This window comes from Pristiophorus japonicus, chromosome 7 (assembly GCF_044704955.1).
Source record: "Pristiophorus japonicus isolate sPriJap1 chromosome 7, sPriJap1.hap1, whole genome shotgun sequence".
NCBI lineage: Eukaryota > Metazoa > Chordata > Chondrichthyes > Pristiophoridae > Pristiophorus > Pristiophorus japonicus.
Genome location: NC_091983.1, coordinates 84,018,326 through 84,038,658, shown reverse-complemented (window position 1 = coordinate 84,038,658; position 20,333 = coordinate 84,018,326). Strand labels below are relative to the sequence as shown.

The 20,333-nt window shown below is 43.6% G+C and overlaps 1 protein-coding gene across 1 annotated transcript in view; it reads left to right on the top strand.

Annotated features, from left to right (window-relative positions):
* Positions 1–7,054: 7,054 nt before the first annotated feature.
* The window catches only part of LOC139267179 (cytosolic 5'-nucleotidase 1A-like), a 39,728-nt gene continuing 26,449 nt past the window's right edge, over positions 7,055–20,333 (top strand). The window contains exons 1-4 of the mRNA XM_070885104.1: positions 7,055–7,324; positions 7,419–7,586; positions 11,206–11,335; positions 17,522–17,644. Of these exons, the coding sequence (XP_070741205.1) occupies positions 7,190–7,324; positions 7,419–7,586; positions 11,206–11,335; positions 17,522–17,644 (556 nt within the window). The 5' untranslated portion in view covers positions 7,055–7,189. The remainder of the gene's footprint in view (positions 7,325–7,418; positions 7,587–11,205; positions 11,336–17,521; positions 17,645–20,333) is intronic.

Sequence of the window (20,333 nt, the reverse complement as noted above, 5' to 3'; positions counted from 1 at the left end):
GCAGGGAAGTGCGGATGGCCCATGAAAGGAATGATTGTGAGAGGGGACATGGAAGTGGGGGCTCTGCTCAAAGCACTTCCACTTCTTCCCGTTGCCTCCTCATCAGTCAGAGCCCCACATGCTGCCTCGGATCCCGATGGCCAAGTCGGCCTCTGCTCAGTTGCAGGAGGAGCAGTCTTTGGCGGGGACAGCACAGCCTCCAAAACCCAGAGGACATCCACCAAAAGTGTAAAAGCAGTCTCAGCAGCGAAGTGAGCAGGCTGCCTCTACCTCTGCTGAAGTCACAGGGTTACACCTCATAGAAGCACGTGCAAAAGAAACAAGACACAATCCTAGATGCACAAGGGTATACACATGAGTGTTTGAAAAATGTTAGTTAAATTTCGGTTATATTTATTACGAACATAAATGTATTTCTTTGCACAACTTTCCTGCCTTGTCCATTTTTTCCTACTACCTGGGAAGTGGCTTTGCCACTTGGAGTGAATGTTGACATGTTACTTAACCTCAAGCAATGAGGGTTTGATTGATAGGAATGGCTTGGTCATTGTAGCATTACTTTGTGTTGTTGTTCGTTGGTGGAGATGGGGGGAAGTTCCTACAATATCTGGGAGCCATATGGGTGCACTGGTGCCTGGTTAGAGGGTTTTTAGACGGGATAAAAAGGTGGGTAAAAAAGGAGGGGTGGTCGCAGTATTGATTAAAGAAACAATTACAACTATAAGGAGGGATAATATGTTAGAACGATCATCAAATTAGGCCATATGGGTTGAATTGAAGAACAATAAAGGGTCGATCACACTGCTGGGAGTGTATTATAGATCCCCAAACAGTCAGAGGGAGATAGAAGAGCAAATATGTAGCAAATTTCTGAGAAGTACAAAACTTTAGGGCAATAATAGTAGTGGATTTCAACTAATATTAACTGAAATGAAATTAGTGTGAATGGTATAGAGGGTGCAGAATTTCTAAAATGCATTCAGAAGAATTTTTTAGCCAGTATGTAGCAAGCCCAACAAGGGAGGTGGCAGTTCAGGACTTAGTGGCAACAGCCTCTGGGCTCCAGCAATCGACATCGAACATGGATCCATTGCTGCATCCAGAGATCCCACTGTCCAGCTCGACGGCGCGGCGACGCCTCCACAACACCATGGCGAAATCTTTGGAACCGAGGATCCAAACTCCACTTTTTGGGCCAGGGCAGGACTTCAAGAGGTGAACAGTGTCGAAAGAAATTCCTTCCGACGTCCAGGGCCAAACCTATGGAAGAAAAGACCACCACTGGCTACCTGAAGGAGAGCCAGAAGATGGCGGCCGCACCACGAGGAGAAGAACCTGCAATCAAAATGGCCACGACCATACCACGAGGGGCAGTGTTGGAGGAGCGACACATGGCACCGAGCGGCCAATCGGATTGGGAGGCTCCCTTAAAGGAGACTGCTATCCAAAGAAATTTAAAGGGACAGTTTCAACTATTTGAGGACAAGGACTTTAAAGCTAAAGATGCAATCAAATGGTGCAAGTATGAAAATGTATGCAATGTAACCATGAATTGTGATGCTGGTGTAATTAATGTGACTAATGAGATGTATGCATGTGTCAGTAAGGTTAAGAACAAGTTTATTATGCTTAATAATTATGATAGAGAGTTTGAAATGCCTAATGTAACCATGCCTGGTGAGACCAGGGCACCCTAAAGTGATGCAAATGCTAGAATGTACAATGCAGGCTCGACTATGTGTGATCAGAGCCAAGGTGTCATGTATACTGGTAGGACACTGCCAAAGGACATTGGGTCCTACAGGGACCATTCTGATGCAAATGGAATTTCCTTGTGGGGACACCCAGGTCCAGCAGGCTACCTGACCATGTAGCCTGGGCCTTTATAACAAATGTGATGCCCCTTGCAGGACACACACACACCCAGTGGGAGCAGACCCACTACAGGGACAGTGGTCAATGGGCAGCACAGCCACCACCAATGGCAACCTGCACCAGACCAGCCCTACAACCCCTGGCTACCAGGGCCATCACCAGGAGCGTGAGGCCAATACCCTCCAGCTTCCCTGGCAAACCCTGGGATGACCTGACCCTCATCCCAATTTGTAGACAAGGAGCCCACCCAGTCCTGTGGCACTGCCCAACACCCACATCACAGTGTATACACACCATCCACTGTTGCTGTGGCTACCCCCCTGAGGAACCCCCACTTGGTCTGTGTGTGAGGGAGGGGAAACGTATGAGGCCAGCCTCAAGCACAAGGGTCACACCTGGTAATCACACAACCCTCACCACAACCTCCCATAGCCCACCACGGATCACTTCCCCAGGTCATGACAATAAGGATATAGAAAATGCTTAGGGGGGAGTGTTGTTGTATATGCATGCCTGTTTACTGTGTGATGTCTGTAACACTGTTCTGCAACACTGAATGTACCCTTACACTGTACACACCTTACCTGTACACCAGAGGTGCTGCTGTTGGAGACCTAAGGGTTACCTGCACACTGCAGGTAACCAGTATAAAAAGGAACTCACAGCTTGCTGTCCTCGCTTGAGGAGCTGCAAATAAACGACTACAGGTCTACACAGTTTTAGTATCATACCCTACCTCATGGAATCATTACTAAAGGTGTCTACATACGTTACAATACCGTTGTTTAAAAGGGGAGAAAGGGATAGACCAAGTAAATACAGGCCAGTCAGCCTAACCTCGGTGGTGGGAAAATTATTGGAAAAAATTCTGAGGGACAGGATAAATCTTTACTTAGAAAGACACAGATTAATCAAGGACAATCAGCATGGATTTGTTATGGGAAGGTCGTGTCTGACTGACTTAATTGCATTTTTTGAGGAGGTAACAAGAAGGATTGATGAGGGTAGTGCACTTGATGTAGTGTAAATGGATTTTAGCAAGGCTTTTGATAAGGTCCCACATGGCAGACTGATATCGAAAGTAAAAGTCATGGGATCCAGGGCAAAGTGGCAAGTTGGATCCAAAATTGGCTCAGAGGCAGGAAGCAAAGGGTAATGGTTGATGGGTGTTTTTGTGACTGGAAGGCTGTTTCCAGTGGGGTTCCGCAGGGCTCAGTATTCGGTCCCTTGCTTTTTGTGGTATATATCAATGACTTAGACTTGAATGTAGGAGATATGTTTAAGAAGGTAGCAGATGATACTAAAATTGGCTGTGTGGTTGATAATGAGGAAGAAAGCTGTAGAATGCAGGAAGATATCAATGAACTGGTCAGGTGGGCAGAACATAGTGGCAAATCGAATTTAATCTGGAGACTTGTGAGGTAATGCATTTGGGGAGGGCTAACAAGAAAGAAAGACTTGTATTTCACGACCACCGGATGTCTCAAAACACTTTACAGCCAATGAAGTACTTTTGGAATGTAGTCAAGGAAATACACATTAAATGGTAGGATACTGAGAAGTGTAGAGGAACAAAGGGAACTTGGAGTGCAGATCCACAGATCCCCCTGAAGGTAGCAGGCCAGGTAGATAAGGTGGTTAAGAAGGCATATGGAATACTTGCCTTTATTTGCCAAGGCACAGAATACAAGAGCAGACACAATTTAACTGCCAACCCGCCCCGAAACCCGCACACTCGGCACCGGAAAAATTCCGGCTTGTTTTCAGATAGCATCTTTCATTTTAATTTAGAACCATGAGGCCCCGGTCCAGTTCTCTGCAGCTGAGGATGAATGCAAGCTGACCTTCTATCCAGCATGTTCCTGCGCCTTCTATGCTTCGAGAATTTGACTCTGCACACTCACTCTCTGTGATTCATCTGGTGTACCCATCTCAAGCCGATTACCTAAATCCATCAGGCTGGATGCATCAGTGCTGGTGTTTGCTATGGGTGGATTGAATGAAGAAGGATACACTTGTCATGTGAGGTGCTGGGTTTATGAGCTCCACTGAGGCCAAGAGAATTATTTAGTAATACCTATAGAAAGAGATGGAGAACATTTTGCTATGATGGGTGAATAGCATCCCCAATACAGAATTTAGGTTGCTAAATATGTCTGGGTGCATTGCTATAATGAGTAATTGAATGGGTGATTGAATGGAAGAATGATAACATGAGATAAATCGGAGCTTCAAGGAAGCATCCATCTTTACCATAGAACACTATCTCAGGCATGGTATGTTCCGACTGACTGAAGGGCTTAAAATGAAATATCCTCCTCTACCTCTTGTCTACTCTCTCCTGTTATGCATATTTATCCTCTCAGCAAAGAAATATCATGAGTAGCACATGAAGCAGTGACAGCCAAGTGGCCACCCTGCATCTTAAAGTGTTTGTGAGTAAATGAATATGTACCATACAGGTTAGTTGAGTGTTAAGTTTGTTTTGTGGGCTCACTTTTCAAATGATCATGTAACAAAAGTTCCAATTTGATGTGCCAGTAATGAATTATGCCTTGCTGCTTTAAGGACAGGCATGAGAGTTTTGGTTTCTGAAGAAGGATACACTTGCCTTAGAGGTGGTTCACTAGATTGATTCCTGGGATGAGAGGGTTGTCCTATGAGGAGAGATTAAGTAGATTGGGCCTATACTCTTTGGAGTTTAGAAGGATGCAATGTAGAAATTTGGAGGTTTAGTGCCAGTTTATGCTGAAAAAATGATTGCTTCCACATTGTTGGCAACTATTGCCGGGTCCTGCAGCAGCCGGCATTTTCGGTAGATCGGCAGCGTTGCTGTTGCCTGGTTTCACCAAAAGTATTTTAATGAGTTGGAGCGTGACGTCAATCAGCGTGCAATGCCAAGTTGACATCCGCTCATTCACTTTGGATTTCGCAGCGCCCATTGCGGGCCACTCTAAAGTACGCCACTGAATGCTGCCGCTAAAAGTGTTTCAGCAACATTAACGGCCATGAGGAGTCTGGCAGGACTTGGCAAATTGTAGACAGGGATGAAGGCTGACAAGTGGAATACACCTCAGATGGCTGCTGGACCTTCAAATGCCTCCTTTGCCAAGGTTCTTCCTTTATACTTTCATTTTTTTGCCCATCAGTGGGGAGAGGCCTTGCATTTTGTGGTGGCTTTCTGGGAAGCCTACAGTGTTTGTGGGTCAGTAAATTAATGGGTGAACTCCATTGCCACGTTTGAAGATGAGATCTGATAAGGTCTCTTTTATCTTTATGATAGCTCCACCAAAACATCACTCCTTAGCAAATCTGGACTCAACTGCTCAAGATTTTAAGGAATAATTAATGTATTCAAAATTCCATCTTCAATTATTTATCAAATACTTATTTTATGTTGAGTATGCAAGATCCATTAAAAGCTGACACGATTACTACACATTTAAACACTTGCAAGAATAACCAGTGTGGAAAGACTAGTGTTACAGAGAACGCAGATGCATTTATTTCATAAACTATTAAAAAATCATCAAACATCAGGTGGCAGCTAAATAATTCTGTAGCAAGTACGGCAACTCATCATCATCATCATCATCATCATAGGCAGTCCCTCGGAATCGACAAGTCTTGCTGAACAATGCAATACGAGAGCCACAGACCTTGTCACAGGTGGGACAGACATTCGTTGAGGGAAGGGGTGGGTGGGGCTGGTTTGCCGCGCGCTCCTTCCACTGTCTGCGCTTGACCTCTTCACGCTCTTTGCGTTAAGACTCAAAGAACTCAACGCCCTCCCGGATGCACTTTCTTCACCTTGGGCGGTCTTCGGCCAGGAACTCCCAGGTGTCAGTGGTGATGTTGCACTTTACCAGGGAGGGGGCTCCCAGGTGTCAGTGGTGATGTTGCACTTTACCAGGGAGGCTTTGAGGGTGTCCTTTTAACACTTCAGCTGCCCACCTTTGGCTCGTTTATCACGACGGAGCTCCGCATAAAGCATTTGCTTAGGGAGTCTCGTATCTGGCATGCGAACATATGGCAACTGTTCCATATGTGGCCTACAGGTTGGCTCCTTTCTTCCTCGTTCCCATTCACTGCAAGCTGGAGACAGCAACAACCTTTGGCCTCCTGCTGATCTTATCGCCAGAAAGAATGCGTTACACCACAAAATCAATGCACCACTGATGTTAACTAGCAGGAAGCACCAAAATACTGGTGCTGCCTGCGCTCTCTCAGCGGGTGGCTGTTATCCTTGGCCATCACTGTTACCAGCAGGTTTCCAGCATGCTCGTATTTTTAGCTCGTATAACCTATAAGATTTTGAGGGGGATTGACAGGGTAGATGCTGAGAGCTTGTTTCCCCTGGCTGGAGAGTCTAGAACTAGAGGGCAGAGTCACAGGATAAGGGGTCAGCCATTTAAGATGAGGAGGAATTTCTTCACTCAGAGGGTTGTGAATTTTTGGAATTCTCTGCCCCAAAGGGCTGCGGATGTTGAGTTGTTGAATATATTACAGGTTGAGATAGATAGATTTTTGGTATCTAGGGAAAGCAAGGGATATGAAGATCGGGTGGAAAGTGGAGTTGAGGTCAAAGATCCCAAGTTAGTATCCACGGTAATCAGATTGCATTTACCCGATGTAAACTTGAGGTCATCCAAAACTCGGCTGCCTGTGTCCTAACTTGCACCAAGTCCCGTTCACCCATTACCCCTGCGCTCGCTGACCTATATTGGCTCCTGGTAAGCAATGCCTTAATTTCAAAATTCTCATCCTTGTTTACAAATTCCTCCATGGCCTCGCGCCTCCCTATCTCTGTCATTTCCTTCAGCCTCACAACCCCATGAGATATCTGCGCTCCTCTAATTCCGTCCTCTTGAGCATCCCTGATTATAATCGCTCAACCATCGGTGGTCGTGCATTCAGCTGCCAAGGCCCTAAGCTCTAGAGCTCCCTCCCTAAACCTCTCCGCCTCTCGACCTCGCTCTGTTCCTTTAAGACATCCCTTAAAATCTACCTCTGCCCTAATTTCTCCTTACGTGGCCCTGTGAAAAAAAAACATTTATGGCCCTCCTGTGAAGCGCCTTGGGACGTTTTACTATGTTAAAGGCGCTATATAAATACAAGTTGTTGTTGCCTGCTGGGACAGCTCAGCTTTCCCCAGCACAGTCTGTGCTGAAGTGACGCGCCTGAGACTCCGAGAATCATGGGTGCAAGAACGCCCAGAGGCACCATTGACACTTCCTTGTTACAATTGCTGCCGGAGCTTGAGCTTTACTGATTCAGCGAGCACGGCTTTCAGTGCTTCACAATCATTTTAAAGATGAGTGAAAATGAAAACAAATTCCAGGAGAAAGCTCCCAGCGCCATTGCTAAAAGCTCCGGCAACAAGGAACCCAACTGGGAGGCAGCAAAGGAGCGATTTGAAAGCTTAAGTTCCAACAAGGTGCTGCGAACTGTGAGTATGAGAGGGGCGGAAAGGGAATTCTAGTGCAACCGCTCGATCCTTTCAACAAGAACATAATCCGTGTACTGTGCCTGTTTTTTGCTAGCCCAAGTCTCACCTCGCCGTCACGATCGCGGTGTCTTCTCGCTGCCTCTTTAATATGGTGAAGGAAAGAAAAATATACGAGGAGCTCGGACTGGAAAGTTACGTGAAACATCAACAGGAACACGAAGAGGAGCCGCTGAAGGAAGGGCCGGCTTTTCCTTTTGTGAAGGTACACCACATTTCTGGGCTGTAGCCGTCCAACTTCCTTTACTGTGCATTATCCCCCCACCCTTTATATATAAAGTGAGGCATGAAGCAAAATTGTCATGTTTTGATGTTTATAATATTTTGAATGATTTTCGAGTGAAGCAAATGTATTTTATACCGCAACTCTGAACGGGAGGTTCCTTAATGTACAAGACTTTTGCGACCAATATCTGCCCCATTCACAAATGTCGAGCTTAACTTGACATAAATGAAGCCAGAACAGATGCTTTCTGCGATCGATCGTTCACTCGAGGGTTCTGTGTGGTCATCATCATAGGCGGTCCCTCGAAACGAGGATGACTTGTTTCCACGCCAAGAAAGCATACGTTTACAAGTCAATGAAGGACCTAATATTCCAGGTCCAGAACTACATCCTGAAGGGTGGAAAATGCCTGTGTGTGTCTTTTTTAACGTGTGGTGGCCATTGCACAAAAGCCACCATACGGGCTTGACAGAGCTAGGTCTTGGTCGTCGTCTGTGTGGTGGATACCAACTGGACCTCCGGATGTGGCGAAGTACCAGGACAATGCTGTGAGTTAGACTGTGTTGGATACAGCTTCAGTAGTGTCTTCCCACTCCAGCACTTAACTGTAATAACATCGTTTACAGAGCTCGAGTGATGGATTTGATTTTGTGCGGCCGTCCCCTAAACGTATGAGAGGTAATTTTGATTCCAGGGAAGGGCTGGGATGGTTTTGGCAGAATGTTAGATAGCTCTGGTTTACTGTGGGTAGTTTATGGAAAAAAAATAGCAGTAGTCATTTTGAACATTGAAGTCTTTTATACCATTCAACCAGAAAGTGAAACTATGTGGCTTGCCTCTTTCCAAATGTTGAACATTTTCAAACCTTTACCGCCGGGAAGTATTTTAAAACCAATTCCAAGAATATTTTGAATGAATATTTCATTCTGTACATTTCTCAACTAGTATTTTATAACATTCCTCTAGAAATTGGCAGAAAATTATTTGAAGAGATTCTGAAAAGTGGTGGAAGAGAGCGAGAGAGAGATCTAAGGGAGCAAATATATAGATCTTTAAATGCAGAAGTACAAGTAGAAAAGGCCATAAAAAGTCCAATGAGATTCTGGGTTTTATACACCGACACATTGAACATAAAAGCAAGAAAGTGGTGTTGAATTCACAAGACACTGGTTAAACCACAGTTGAAGTTTTGCATGCAGTTCCTCTCCAAGTCACACAACATCCTAGCTTGGAAATTTATTGCCATTCCTTCAATGTTGCTGGATCAAAATCCTGGACTCCCTCCCTAAAAGTACTGTGGGAGTATCTTCATCACATGAACTGCAGTGATTCAAGCTCACCACCACCTTCTTGAGGGCAATTCGGGATGGGCAATAAATGTTGGCCTTACCAGCCATGCCCACATCCCGTGAATGAATTTTTTTTAAAGTTCCAGATACTCGCTATAGGAAGGAAATTAGTCATGAAAACAGTATAGCAAAGGTTTACCAGAATGATGTGTGAAATGAACAACATAAGAACAGGAGTAGACCATTCAGCCCCTCGAGCCTGTTCCCTCATTCAATAAGAACATGACTGATCTGTACTCCATCTACCCACCCTTGATACCCTTGCCTAATAAAATTATATCAATCACAGTTTTGAAATGTTCAAATGACAGACCCTCAACAACTTTTTATGGACGAGAGTTCCAGATTTTCACTATCATTTGTATGAAGAATTGCTTCCTGACATCACCATTGAGTGGCCTAGCTCTCATTTTAAGGTTATGCCCCTTTTTCTGATCTCACACACCAAAGGAAATAGTCTCTCTATCTACCCTATCAAATCCTTTAATCATCATAAACACCACAATTAGATCACCCCTTTAATCTTCTATATTCAGGGGAATACAAACCTAGACTATACAATCTGTCCTCATAATTTAATCCTTTTAGCCTCAGTATCATTCTGGTAAATCAATGTTGAACCCATTCCCAGCCCAATATAGCCTTCCTGAGCTTCAGTGTCCAGAACTGAATGGTGTATTCCAGATGGAGTCTAACCAGAGCTCTGTACAGCTGTTACATAACTTCCACTCTTTGTATTCCAGTCCCATTGACATGAAGGCCAATATTCCATCTGCTTTTTAAATATTTTTTTTGTATTTGTCCACTAGTTTTGTGTGATTTCTGTACTTGGACCCCTAAATATCTCTGCTCCTCACAGATCCTAGCTTCTCATTATTTATTTAGAAAATACTTTGATCTATCTTTCTTAGATCCAAGTGGATGACCTCTCTTTCCCAGATTGAACTCCATCTGCCACAGTCTTGCCCATTCACCTAATATGTCAATATCCCTTTGCAACCTTTTGCCTTCTTCGACTCTATTTACCGCGCCACCTAACTTAGTGTCATCAGCAAACTTAGATATATGGCTGTATATTCCTTTATCCAAGTTATTTATAAATGTCCATCCCATCATCATCATAGGCAGTCCCTCGGGGTCGAGGATGATTTGCTTTCACACTAAAAATGAGTACTCAGGTGACTGATAAACTCATTTTAAACGGTGGCAGATGCCTGTGCGTGAAGTCTTTTAACGTGGGGTGGCCATTGCACACCAGCATGTAGTGAATAGCTGAGGCCCCAGTTTGGATCCCTGGGGGACACCACTTGTCATATACTTCCAATTTTAGTACACACCCATTGCCCCTACTCTCTGTCTCCTATTTCCTAACCAATTTGCTATCCAAGCCAATAGGTTGCCGCCAATTTCATGCACTCTCATTTGTGTTAACAATATCTTATGTGGAACATTATTGATGCCTTTTTGAAGTCTGTGTAAATAATATCCATACCATGTTCATCTAGGTTTGTTAGACAGTCATGCCCTATCCTTTACAACTCGATGCTTGTATTTGCCCAAATGCTCAGTCACTCTGTCCCTAATAACAGATTTTAGTAACTTAGCCGCAACTGACGCTAGGCTATCATTTCCTATTTTATCTTTCCTACCCTTCTTAAAGAATGGAGTGACATTGGCATTTTTCTAATCCAAGGGGACAATTCCTGAATCGAGAAGGTTTTGGAAAATTATAGTTCTGAAGAAAGATTTACAAATTGAGTCCTTTCTCACAGGAACAAATAAAGTTTAAAGAGGGGAATCTGATAGAGATTTTCAAAATTATGAAAAGGTTTTGAGAGTGTAAACAGTGAAAGATTGTTTTGCAGTTAGCAAACCAATGGTAAGGTGGCATATACAGCGTTACCATTATTACAGCAAAGGAGACAGTTTTTCTCAGTCATTGGAACCTCAGTGCTTCACACAAGTGGTTAATGAGGTAGAGACTATAACATCATTTAAGAGAGAATGGGATAGATATTTTTGTAAAGGAACAATATAAAGAATCCATCAAAAGGGCACTTGAAGAGCCAGCAATGGCACAGGCACAAGATCCAAATGGCCCCTTTCTGTACTAGAATGTCTATGATTTAGTTTGTGGATTTTAATTAAGTTCAAAACACTTTTCAATATGTCGACGGTTGGATCATTACTTCTATTCATAAAGCAGTGAATTGTATTTTGTTAGAGTGTAATGAACTTGTTTCTTCCAGGCACTGGAAGCAGTAAATCTGAAATTACGTGAGCTTTACCCCGACAGTGATGAAATATTTGATGTCATTCTGATGACAAACAATCATGCCCAAGTCGGAGTGAGGCTGATAAACAGCATCAATCACTACGGTATGTTCATTGAAACTCTATGTTTAGCAGCATTGATGGATAGTGGATTTTAGTTTAATTTTACACTATGATTCTCCTGCTGCCTTCCCCTAAACACACTACAGGTTCTTTCCACTGATGCTATGTTTCCTCATGCAGTTAGTCTGTGTCAGACATCTCTATACAGTAACTGGTTACTCTCGTGGTCAGCTCCCTGGAACTTTCATTCTGCATGGTATGATTGATCCTGCCTATACATTCCTCTGAAGAAATGAAACTGATCTACTGTGCTGGGTACCCGTGAAACAAATTGCTAAGAAACACCTCAAGTACAGATGATTTTAAATTAAATGTTACAATCTTCTGGGTTGGGTCACTATACATTTACTTAGCATGTAATTACGCGTTGACGTTTAAAAGCTGAGCTTTCAACCAGTCAAAAGGCCAGATGTTTGAACAGAGGTGTGGGCAGCAAGTTTAAACTTATACTCGCTCCTTCTAAATTTTCAGAATCATATCATCATCATAGGCGGTCCCTTGAACGAGGATGACTTGCTTCCACATGAGTTCACAGATGTTTCAATGAAGGACCCAATGTTCCAGTCCTGAACTCCAATTGAGAGGGTGGAAGGTGCCTGTGTGTGGATTTTTTTAACGTGTGGTGACTGTTGCACATCAGCCACCTCACGGGCTTGACAGAGCTAGGCCTTTATCCCGTGTCAAGGGTTAACCAGGATGACTGGAGACCTGCTCTGCTGCATTGACCTAGTGCGCACACATATCGCTGTGTGGGCAGGCCCGTGCTGCCCCTGGGCCCTCGGCTCTTCTGGGCCCCTTACCCTCATTTACTGCACCTCCGCCACGATCTCTCGCTGCTCCTCCATCACAAAAACACTCACCACACCTCTGCCACGATCTCCCTCCGCACCAAACATTCGCCGATCTTCCACCACGATCACCCATCTAATCTCAGCCAAGGTCCCTCATCGTTCCTCCGCCCCGATCACTTGTCGCAAGAACTGGAGCAGTCCATTGCAGCTTCCAACGTGACCTGACACAAATGTGCGACGGCTTCGAGGTGGGCGACTGGGTGACATCATCAGGACCCAGGTCGCCATTTGGAGCGTGGGCAGGAACATCAGCAGGGCCCTGGTACAGCAGAGGAGCGGGAAGGTCGTGGTTGACTTGCGATGAGCGATCTAAATTTTACACACACGCGCTCGCACACATGTCACTTCACAATTGGACTTTTTATATATTTACAAAAAAAAATTCTGTATATTTGCACGAGGTTGATCACTGTAGTACTTTGAAATTTTTAACATTCAAGTTTCTAATAGCGAAGGTAATTTTTGTCCATGTGACCTTCGACATAACATACTATAGGCAAATTTATAAGAATTCAAATATGTCCAATTAAATGTAATGCATTCAACTATTCTGTAAATTATTTCACGTGCCATTGATACAGCCTTTGACCACTTGGTTCAATTGTACAATCTACGAAAAGCATGAAATGTAGAGGGTGCATTTACAGTAGGCTTTCATAGCGCAACAATGGCAAAAATAACACCTGAAGGTTCCACTATTACAGATGTTACTTCTACGCTCCTCAGCTCTTTGCAATAATGTTAATTCCACTGAAACTCTTCAAAGGAAATTAATTAAACAAGTTAATTTGTGCTGAGCTGCTTTGGGTGCATTCATAGCAGAGTTGGCACTGTGGCTTATGCATGCTGCACCTCCAGTGACTCACCAATCCGAGCCCACCGAATCCACCCACACCAGCCACAGCACCATTTCTACACTCCATTCAGCCCAACTGGAGGAAGGGGACCATAAATAAAAGAAGAGCCCTTGGTAGCAAAATCAATTGCTGCAGTGGGGAAAACAGACAACATACATATCCTGAGAGATTCCTCACCAAAAGGGGAGAGACAGATTGAAAACCTGAGTTATATCTAAATAAGTTACTTTCAATTAAAATGAGGTAGTCCTCATTTCATATCGATGAGTTGTGACATATTTGATCACTTTCTGTACTTTCCTCCTTTCTGTTTTCTGCCGGTTCCCCTTTTTTTCATTCTGTACATGATTTATGCCACCACCAGCTTCCCACAGTGAAAACACCCACACGTTTACTCTGATACTGAGCAATATTTTTCATCAGTAAAGTCATAGGTTATGTGCCAGCAGCACAGCTGTAGACAGAATCAGGTTAGTTATAGGAACAATGTATATATGATCTGTTAGCAATAATACTGAAAAGGCTGCTCAAACCTTCTGATAGTTTGTATGTGCTTGTCGTGGGTGGGAAATATTCATATGTAGCATATTTTGTGTATTGTAATAAACATCATCTTGATTTACTCTTGTAAAGGGGAAACTTATAAATGTAAATATTGAAAATTAATAATGGTCATTTGGAAATATACATTCAAAAGTTTTTGTGAAAATGGCAAAAAAAATCCCTCCCCTTTAAACCTCACCAAACATTCAGGGCATGGTTGCTCAAGATCTGAAGTCTGTCTGCTTCCTCTCCATTCTTGTTTCATCTCCCTCTTCGGTCAGTATGAGAATTTGAAGCCTCGATTTTCACTTAGTGCGGGGGAGCGCAGTAGCAGGCGAGGATCCTGGCAAGGCCAGGAACATGGAGGCCTTGCTGATCTTAACAGCAGGAGGGTGCAGCCAAGGGCCTGTGTGAGTGGGGCGGTCAGGAGGTAGGGGGGCGGGGGGGAGAAGTCTGTGGAAAGATTGCAAGGGGGAAGAAGGTTGTCAGCAAATATCAGGGGGATGGGGTTTGTACCTCAGAGTCTGTGCGATGCAGAGGGAACGGCAGCTGAAAAAGTGATCCCAACTTATTGCCAAGGCTAGGGATAGATAACCTCATCATCTTCTTTGAATTGGGGAGTTTAATCACTTTATTCACTTTTCTTATTTTGAGCTCCATTTGGAATCAGAGTTTGTTTATTTTTTGCTGCATGTTTAGGAACAGCTTTGAAACATAGAAATATAGAAAATAGGTGCAGGAGTAGGCCATTCGGCCCTTCGAGCCTGCACTGCCATTCCATGAGTTCATGGCTGAACATGCAACTTCAGTACCCCATTCCTGCTTTCTCGCCATACCCCCGATTCCCCTAGTAGTAAGGACTACATCTAACTCCTTTTTGAATATATTTAGTGAATTGGCCTCAACAACTTTCTGTGGTAGAGAATTCCACAGGTTCACCACTCTCTGGGTGAAGAAGTTTCTCCTCATCTCGGTCCTAAATGGCTTACCCCTTATCCTTAGACTGCGATCCCTGGTTCTGGACTTCCCCACCATTGGGAACATTCTTCCTGCATCTAACCTGTCTAAACCCGTCAGAATTTTAAACGTTTATATGAGATCCCCTCTCATTCTTCTGAACTCCAGTGAATACAAGCCCAGTTGATCCAGTCTTTCTTGCTATGTCAGTTCTGCCATCCTGGGAATCAGTCTGGTGAAGGAGAGACTTGGAGCAAACTGTTCTGTCAAAGCTGCAAGGAGACTTAAAATAATTTAAAGATTTTTAATGAACTTTTCACAAAAAATGAGTGTTTAAAGACACTCCCCCCCCCCCCCCCCCCGCCGCCCCCCATGTTTTTAACATGATTTTGGAAAAACAAGCAAAAAACAATTTCCCCCTCATCTAAACAAATGTCCAAACGCTTTAAAAAGCATTGCTTAAAACGTTTTAAAATTGATATGTCTCAATATTTGATTTTGAGTGATCGTGAAGTGAGTAGCTTTACACAAGCATGCTGTTGAAGAGGGGGAGGATTTGTAGGAGGTACAGATTACTTTTTATTGACTTAAAAAAATATCTATCATTAAGATGTTTAGGAAGAGAACCAAAAAGTGGAAAAGCACAAACCTTTTTATTTTGTGTGCTATAGTCCAAAAAGTCGCAGGAACGATAGAAATGAGAGTTATGTAATGATGTATAAAAATTGCGGCGAGCTACTTTAGAAGAAACTACTATTTGTTTACTGAAAAAAACACAGAAAATACTTTGATTAAACTGATATACAATTTTGATTTGGTCTAAATGTTTGAAATAGGAGATTAAAATTGAGAGTGCAATGTTATCTACTATTTAATTGCAAAGCACCTAAAATAATTCAACTGAGAACAGGGATTAATGTTGTGGAGAATGTTTGAGAGAAAAACATTAGAAGTGAAATTCATAAATTAACATCTTTATGTCAACCTATTAGTAAACATTTCCAAGTCAGATTGATTGATTCTCCTGTCCATTAAAAAAGATGAATGTTTGTTTATTTCTGTTAAATCATAGCTTTTCCTGCTTTTTGTTTTTAATTCAGTGATGCAAATTTTGTATGTGTTTTTCTGCACTTGTAAATAAGTGCTGTATTTCTGACCTTCCGTGGCTGGTGTGCTGGTTCAAGAAAAAAACGATTATTAATGGAAGTGATTGAAGTTGAAAATACAGATACGTGTTTTTGTTTAGTTCTTTTTACTACTGCGAACTTAAGAACTTCAGCACTTTATACTTGTTGGCTGTCTGGTTGCATTGTGATTAATACTCCAATTACTTATGTGGACGTACAGCACGTCAGCAGCATAGGGAAGCTGCTGCTTGTGCAGCCATTGCTCTAGTGACATGAGGGATGGGATAATATGTTGAAAACTTTAAAATGAATACTAATTGCATAAATCGATATACCATGGGCCTTTGGGTTGCTTGTTGATGCATAACCATGTAACTGAGTGACGTTTCTGAAATGTTAATGCATTATTATGCAGTTCTTTTATATCCCAGTCATTTCTCACAAGTAATTATTTTTTTTAAATAGACAAACAAAAAGCTTTTTAATTAATTCTACCTGATAAAAACTTGCAGAATGGGCATGTAAATGACAAATGAATTTTTATATAGGTAAGTGTGAGGTGGTGGATTTTGGTAGAAGGAATACGGAGGCCACATACTCCTTGGAACATAAGAGTCTAAATGTGGTAGAGGTGCAAAGGGATCTCTGGGTATAGATTCAGAAATCGTTAAACGTAGTAATCGGGTTTTTAAAAAAAAAAGCAATAAAAGTGTAAATAAAGCACTGGGGTTTATTTCTAGAGGAATAGAATTCAAAAGCAGTTAAGTTATGTTAAACTTGTAAAGAACTTTGTCTAATTGTCTCATGATTTGGGATGGTGGGGTGGCAATACGGCATTACTGTATATATGCTTTTGAGTGGTTGCTGTCGTCGTCGCTGTAAAATTTGCCCACGGACGAAAAGTTCGCGCTCTAAGGAGTTTGTGGCCCGCTCAGTCCTTTCAGTGGGTGTCCTGTACGTCTGCTCAAAGGAGCAGGTTATTATTGGGACATGACAGGAAGGCAGCGAGAACAATGGGATAAGTGGCTCGCTGCCTTCTAGCTGCCCGGTTTCTGCCAGGTGGGGGCAGCTAAAATTGGAGCGTGAGACTCTCTCCCAATGATGGGTGTAAGTAATGCCTTGATGAGTGATCAGTTTACATTCCTGCTCCCACCCAGAAACACCCGCAGAAAACATGAAATGAGATCGAAAAAAAATACTTGCTTCATAGCCACTCAGCATCTGAGAGCATAACCTTGAGAGTTCTTGTGAGAATGGAGTTCAGGGATTTTGTCCCCACATACTGCATGGAGCCCCGACTTGCAGCATGCGCATTGCACAAATTCCCTTGATCTAAGATTAGAGCTCTGAGTGGAACCAGACAATTCTGTACTTGCATTGCACAACTTGGGCAGGACGTAACACTGTGGTTGATGTCTTGTTCCATTAGCCTGTTCATACACCTGATCCTGAGCTGATTTGCCATCCCATGGGGAGTGGAAGTGACCCATCCATGTATAATGCACATCCCTAAATCAATGTTGCTGAAGATTGACCTGCGTGCATCATAGATGTGACCAGATTTAAGCACTGAAGGGGCTGCTGAATAAGTACACTTTTTACAGTGTCTGCAGCCTGTTAATATCTGAATAAATTCATCAGCACTGGAAGGGTGTAACCTGTTTTGTAATGGAATGTGAACAAGCAAACATTATTGACTTATTATTGTACACATATATATTGAAAAAAATATTTTATAGATGTGTGCTTGCAAATTGAAAATTCATTTAAACAAACTGCTTAAAGAGGGCCACACCTTAAAAACAATATTTCCTTTGTTCTTTTTTCAAACAGGTTTGGCAATTGAAAGATTCTGCATGACTGGTGGAAAAAGCCCAGTCGGATATCTGAAAGCATACGTCACCAATTTATACCTTTCGGCAGATTCTCAGAACGTGAGGGAGGCAATTGATGCAGGTAAGGACTCAACAACAAACCAACATACAGCAGAATGAAATGCTGCTATAAGTGCAGGAGAAAGAAACCATAGCTATGGCTTTACTCAGTGCAGCCACAAAGACGTTAAGCTGCTAGGTTCATATGTGGGTGTATTTTTGACAACAGGGCTCCTGTAAGGAATTAATTTACCTCATTCTATTTAATAGTTTTGAAGGAAAGTTAGTTGCTGTGATCCACACATTCTTTGCTCGAAAGAAAGACTCATAGCACCTTTCCCAACCTCAGGATATCCCAAAGCACTTTACAGCCAATGAACTGTATTCACTTTTTTGTAATGCGGGAAATGCAGCAGCCAATTGCGGACAGCAAGCTCCCATAATGTGAAAATGACTAGATAATCTGTTTTTGTTATGTTGATTGATGCACAAACATTAGCCAGGACACTGGAGATAACTGCCCTGTTCAAAATAGTGTCATAGGATCTTTTACGTACACCTGAGAGCAGACGGGGCCTCGGTTTAATGTCTCATCGGAAAGATAGCAGCTCAGCCAGTGCAGCACTCCCTTAGTCCTGCACTGGAGTGTCAGCCTAGATTTTGTGCTCAAGTCTCTGGAGTGGGACTTGAACCCACAACCTTCTGACTCCGAGGCAAGAGTACTACCCATTGATCTACGGCTGTCACCCAATTAAAATAATCTATACTTGAAATATTGTCTGATCTATTCAAACTATGATTCTGAGGAAACCATTTCAAAATAATATAGAATCCATCTATGTCTATTTTCAATTTAGAAGTTTTATTTACATAAAATTACAAAATGCCCATTTTGATAACAATGAATACTGGCTCTGTGGAATGTTTATTTTGTTATTTAAGTAAACATGAAAAAATCAAGATGTGATTATTGGCCAGGATTTTCCACTGGAGTTGCAAAACTTCTTTGGTGTAACTTCGGTGGGGTGGAACATCTTTTGGAAGCTGCAGTGCCAGTTCCCTGCTTGTCCGGGATTTTCTGATGGAGGTGATTGGGATGTAGATTACATCTGTCCAAATATGGAAGGGTAAAATAAGAAAACTTGCAAATGGTGGGATTATATCAGTTGACGTATTTCCTATCACTTGCACCTGAGCAACCCTGGGAGCCAGGGAGCATCTCTTAATATTTAAAGGGTGATCGATTGCCTAGATGGAAGTAATTTGGGATCACACTTTTTTTTAAAAAAAAGAGAAACCTCTGGCCTAGGCTTGCCAACTCTGGTCGGAGACATTTCTGGAGGTTTGACCACATGACATCTGGCCATGTGATGCCTGATCACATGATATACGATTACATAACTTCTACAAATGTTATGACCTATACCTTATAAAAGGTTGGGTCCCAGTAATTGAATATTTTTGCTTATGGTTTTATGCTAGCAGCAGTAGTGTGACAAGTTTCAAGAACCAGGAGGCCATCCGGGAAACCAAGAGGGTGAAATGGGGGTGAAACTGAGGGCAGGGAAGTGGGGGGGGGGGGAGAAACCAAGGGTGGGAACTGGGGGGGGGTGGGAGGAGGGGGGAGAAAAACCAAGGATGGGGACTGGGGGAATAGAGGGAAGGGGAATAGAGGGTGGGAGAGAAAGCAAGGGTTGGGAAGGAGGCGAGAAACCAAGGGTGGGGACAGGGGGGGTGAGGGAAACCGAGGGTGGGGTTTGGGTGGGGGGGGGAGAAACCAAGGGTGGTGATGGGGGGGGGGGGGGAAACCGAGGGTGGGGAAGGCAGGGGGAGGAGTGGGGAAGAGTAACCAAGAGTGGGGGGGGGAACCAAGCGGCACGGGGGCAGAAATTGAGTGCTGGGGGTGGGGTGGGGAACCACAGGCGGGGAAGGGATGGTGGGTGGGGGGGGGAAAGGAGTGTGGGGGAGAAACCAAGGGCAGAGAAATGGGGCAGATACCAAGAGTGGGGACTGGTGGAGGGAGGAAGGGGGAACAGAGGGTGGGGGAGAAACCCAGGGTTGGGAAGGGGTGGGGGGAAAGTACTGGGAAGGGATGAGAAACGAGTGCTGGGAAGGTGGGGGGTGTTTGAAACTGAAGGCAGGGAAAGGGGGTGTGGCTAAACCAAGGTCGGGGAAGGGGTGGAGGTGAAGCCGAGTGCAGGGAAGGGGTAAGGGGAGAAACCAAGGGCAGAGAAGAGGGTGCAACCAAGTCAAGGGGGTGGAGAAACCAAGGGAGGGGAAGGTGAGAACCGAGGGAAGGGAAGGAAGGGTAGAAACCCAAATGCAGGGAAGGGGGGTATCTGAAAGTGGGGAGCGATTGGTTTTCCCTCTGCGAGAGGTGGAAGTAACTCACTGAAATTGCACTGATAACTAATAGTATAGTGGGAGCACTCTGATACCCCTAATAACCAACTGTAATGTAATAATTCACTGATGGTCTATATGTAACTGGTAATAATAGGTGTAAAGACCTGATATCCTACCTATAACTAGTAGTAATCCTATATAACCCGCTTATAATCACCCTGAAGCTCGAGCCAGAATCCCCCTGCACTGCACAAGGTATGGTCAGGCTCCCCAGTCAGTGCCACTATCAGCAGGCCTGACTGGTTTGGACTCAGGCTGTGTGTGAAGGTGACTGCTCTGAACTGGGAACCTCAGTCACAGCTGATCTGTACTCTGGCAGCACAGACCGAGCTGGACCCAACCGAGAGATTGCACAAAGGGCAGTG